Here is a 4,224-nt window from a genome sequence, read left to right as displayed (position 1 = left end):
ATTCTTAACAATACTAAGAACTTTATTGTCACCAGTGTCTTCCATCCGTGTCCACGCATGAACTAAAAATTTGCAGAGATTTTTGCAATTTGTTAAAGCCGTTCAAAGATGCAACAGAAAAAATCAGCGGAGAAAATTACGTAACAGTGAGCTTAGTAATTCCATTGATTTCCATCCTTTTGAAAAAACTAAAAGATATGAAACAAATAAACAGTAACTTGTGAAAGACGTGCTAGTGCCGAGCTCCGCCAATGCATACATTTTTCCAAGAAGTCTCAAATAATAAAAGATCAGCTGTTGGAAAATCCAAGCATAAGGTGCTTACCAACACCCGACAACTGACACCGACTCTCCAATTGGCCGGGCCGTGGATAAAAACAACTTTATATTTTTGTCGAAATCCATCATCTTAAAATCACTCAAATTTGGCTCACGTGAGGAAAGGAGACGAGGAAAAAGCGCGAAATAAAAATGTTTCACTCAGCGTGTGAAGGAGAAAACAATTGCACTTTGCATTAGAGGTAACATTAGACAGCTGTCCAGCGATTGATACAGATATCGGAAAAGCTTGTCACAAATTCCACCAGAGGGCGCTCGCTCACCACATCAGATCCGTTGATCGGCAAAGCAGTATCGGTGTTACAACTTTCAAGCAGTTTTTCAGTTAGAAGTTTGAAATGCCACCAGTTACTAAGCGAGTGCGTGAAAACACCGACACTGACCTCAAATCAGCACAAAAAGCTGATTCTCTGTCGCCAAGCCTTCTGCAACTATTGGACAAACGCCTAAAGGAGCAGACGGATCTCATTGCAACAAAAATGGAAGAGTGCGAAAATCGGTTATGTGATTTATTAGCCGAAAAAATAGGCACTCTAACTGGACAAATAAAGCAGCTTAGCGACCGGGTGGAGTTCCTTGAAAAGGAGTTGGGCGAGGCTCGAGGAATAACGCAAAGAGTCGCCGATCTAGAAGCTAAGCTAAGTCACAAGCTATCTGTGCAAGAAAATGCAAACATCGCCTGCGATTTGCGCATTCACGGTGTCCCCTTTGTTGAAGGCGAAAAATTGAAGCATATTTTCAACACCCTATGCTTCAATTTAAATTTAACCCCAGCGCCTACCATTAAGGACATCTACCGCATGGGAAAAGGACGGAACCAACCACAGTCAATAGTTGATCCGGTAATAATCGTCAAGCTCGATCACTTACGTGATAAGGCTGCGCTGCTCAGAGCAATTGGCACGCTAAGGCGCGAAACGCAGCAAACACTGACCCTCCAGCAACTTGGATTGGACTCCCCGGCCCCCGTTTATGTCAACGAGCAATTAACGAAGGAAAACTATTTGGTTTTCAGGGAAGCTATGAAGCTGAAAAAGGCTAGGAAACTAACGGCTGTGTTCACGCGAAGAGGAGTAGTACATGTCAGGGCAAGCCAAAACGGTGAAATCATTGTTCTAGAAAACATGAACCACCTTTCCATGATACCAACTTGTTCCTTTCGCCATCAAGAAGGAGAGCAGCAGTGACGCAGAAATGATAGCAAGTAAAATTAATAATACTTTACCAGTAGTTTTAATTAAAATATGTGTTTTTAGATGTGTTTTTAGATTTTTTCCTGTTCTTGCGCTGTTGAATATTACTTCATTTGAACATTTAAAATGGGTGATTCCACAGAAAGCATAAATCCTAATACCCATGGTTTGCTAAGAATTCTGGTGAAGCAAAGATCTGGCCTAAAAATTTGCCATATTAATGCACAAAGCGTGCCAAAGAAAATAGAAGAGTTCAGATATATGTTTACCGATTCTAAAATAGATGTTATTTGTGTGTCTGAAACTTGGTTCGTCTCTGAATGTAGTGATTTGTTAATTGCATGTAGTGGTTACAATGTTTTTCGTTCAGATCGTATTGGCCATGCGGGTGGCGTTGCAATTTACACAAGAAAAAATATCCTGACTAAAATTGTCTGCAAACAGCCCCCAGAAAGTGAACTCGAATATATTTTTGTAAAACTGATCGACACAAAAAGCTCAAATAAATTACTACTAGGATGCATTTATCGACCTAATCAGAACATTGACTATTCCGAATTGACAACTAAAATATCTGACATATCCCTTACATATACTGATATAATTCTGACTGGAGATTTTAACTGTGATATATTCAGACAAAGTCACTTGACAGAACATATGGAAGCATTAGGACTGAACTTGGTAAACTCTACGGTGGCCACACACTATACAAAAACCCGAAATACTTTACTTGACTTATTTTTTGTGAATGTTAAAACAAAGATAATGTTATACGATCAACTTTCAGTACCTGGATATTCAAAACATGACTTATTATTTTTGACCTATGACTTTAATCTTGACGAAAATGACCCTCCCATATTCTACAGAGACTTCAAAAATATTGACTTTGCAAAGCTTGACATTGACATTAACCTACTTGACTGGCACTCTATATATGACCAATTATCCGTTAACACTCAACTTGACCAGCTTCAGTTTAATATTAATTACCTCTTTAATCAGAATGTTCCGCTAAAGAGAGCAACTGCCAATCGAAAAGCAAATCCTTGGTTCTCAAATGACCTAAAACTAGGAATTAAAAAAAGAAACCAAGCTTATCATAAGTGGAAGAGATACAAGACTGAAACTCATTTTAAAATTTACCAAGAAAATAGACAGAATGTGTCAAAGAGAATTATCGAAGCTAAAAAATCGTACTATACAGTAACACTTAACGAAGCAATCACTTCTAAACAAAAATGGCAAGCAATAAAAAGTATAGGGATAGGGAAACAACAATCTGTGGCCCAAGCAAATATTAATGTTGAAGAACTAAATATAAAATTTTCGCAACCTCCAGTGCCTGTCACTAGAAACAATACAAGACTGAGCTCCGTACCTGCCAGTCATACATTTCCAGACTTTAACTTTATCAGCGTGAGTCCGAGAGATGCCCTTGACTGTATTTTGAAAATAAAGTCCACCGCAACTGGTCTAGATAATATGAACCCCAAATTTCTCAAACTTATACTCCCATATATTATAATGCCAATTACCCATATATTCAATACTGCTCTAATGACGTCAACGTTCCCTGAAAAATGGAAAGAAGCTCAAATCATACCCATCCCAAAATCAAATTCAAAAGATTATAGACCTATTTCAATTCTCCCAATGCTATCGAAAGCCTTTGAAAGCTTAATGGCAAAACAGATCAGTGACTATCTGACAGAGCACAAAATACTAAATGATAATCAGTCTGGATTTAGGAGAAATAGAAGCTGTACAACAGCCATTATAAAAATAGTAGAGGATATACGAGAACAAATGGATGAGGGCAAAATAACATTCCTGACACTACTTGACTTTAGCAAGGCCTTGTTTGCTTAGTGGTGTAACGCAGAGAAGGAAACGTTTCCGACCCCATAAAGTATATATATTCTTGATCAGCATCAATAGCCGAGTCGATATAGCCATGTCTGTCTGTCCGTCTGTCCGTCTGTCTGTCTTGTTGAGCGCCTAGATCTCAGAGACTATAAGAGCTAGGGGAACCAAATTTTGTTTCCAGACTCATGTGATATCACACTGCTACAAGTGTATTTCAAAATTTCGCCCCGCCCCCTTCCGCCTCCACAAAGGACGAAAATCTGTGGCAGGCACATTTTTAAAGATACGATAAAACTAAAAACGCAGTGTCGTAGAGAATGCCCATATCTACCAGACTGCAGAATCTGAATCAGATCGGATCATAATTATAGCCATAATGAAGAAATTAATTTTCAGTTGCTTCCCCTTCCCCCTCCTGACGCATTCAAGCAAGTCATTTTCCTTCTCGCTCGCACACTCTGCCGCGTTCAGTGCGCGGAGCAACCCCCTAGCGGAGGAGATGTAGAATATGAATGGAACATGTACAATCTACATATTAGATGTATAATAGACATTTTATATGTAGATGTAGATAGCATATGTAGCAAAAAAATGTAAAATGTAAAATTTTTTTTTTTTTTTCTAAAATTCTAAAAAATCATAAGCTCAAAAGTGTATGTATATACTGACTGAGTACGGGTATAAGTAGAGTCGTGTCCCCAGAAACGACTCACACGTTCCTTCTCGTTCGTTTTGTTTTGAAAAGCTGATGTTGCGTCGGGCGCGCGGGGTATTTCTTCCATTCTCTTTTAGGCTAGCCTTTGCCTCTGCTTTCGGCTTC

At 38.9% G+C, this 4,224-nt stretch overlaps 1 protein-coding gene across 1 annotated transcript; it reads left to right on the top strand.

The window, feature by feature from the left end:
• The first annotated feature begins 677 nt into the window (after positions 1 to 677).
• LOC121404203 lies at positions 678 to 1,526 on the top strand. The gene has a single exon (XM_041593436.1). It carries the CDS (start codon positions 678 to 680, stop codon positions 1,524 to 1,526), a length of 849 nt encoding a protein of 282 aa, XP_041449370.1.
• The last annotated feature ends 2,698 nt before the right edge of the window (positions 1,527 to 4,224 follow it).

The sequence above is a fragment of the Drosophila obscura genome, unplaced genomic scaffold (genome assembly GCF_018151105.1).
Source record: "Drosophila obscura isolate BZ-5 IFL unplaced genomic scaffold, ASM1815110v1 contig_188, whole genome shotgun sequence".
Lineage (NCBI taxonomy): Eukaryota > Metazoa > Arthropoda > Insecta > Diptera > Drosophilidae > Drosophila > Drosophila obscura.
Note: the sequence above shows the minus strand (reverse complement) of the source record. Positions and strands in the feature narration are given on the sequence as shown.

What these genes read in the sequence shown, in the direction of transcription:
- LOC121404203 (XM_041593436.1), top strand. Translation starts at nt 678, where the DNA reads ATGCCACCAGTTACTAAGCGAGTGCGTGAAAACACCGACACTGACCTC.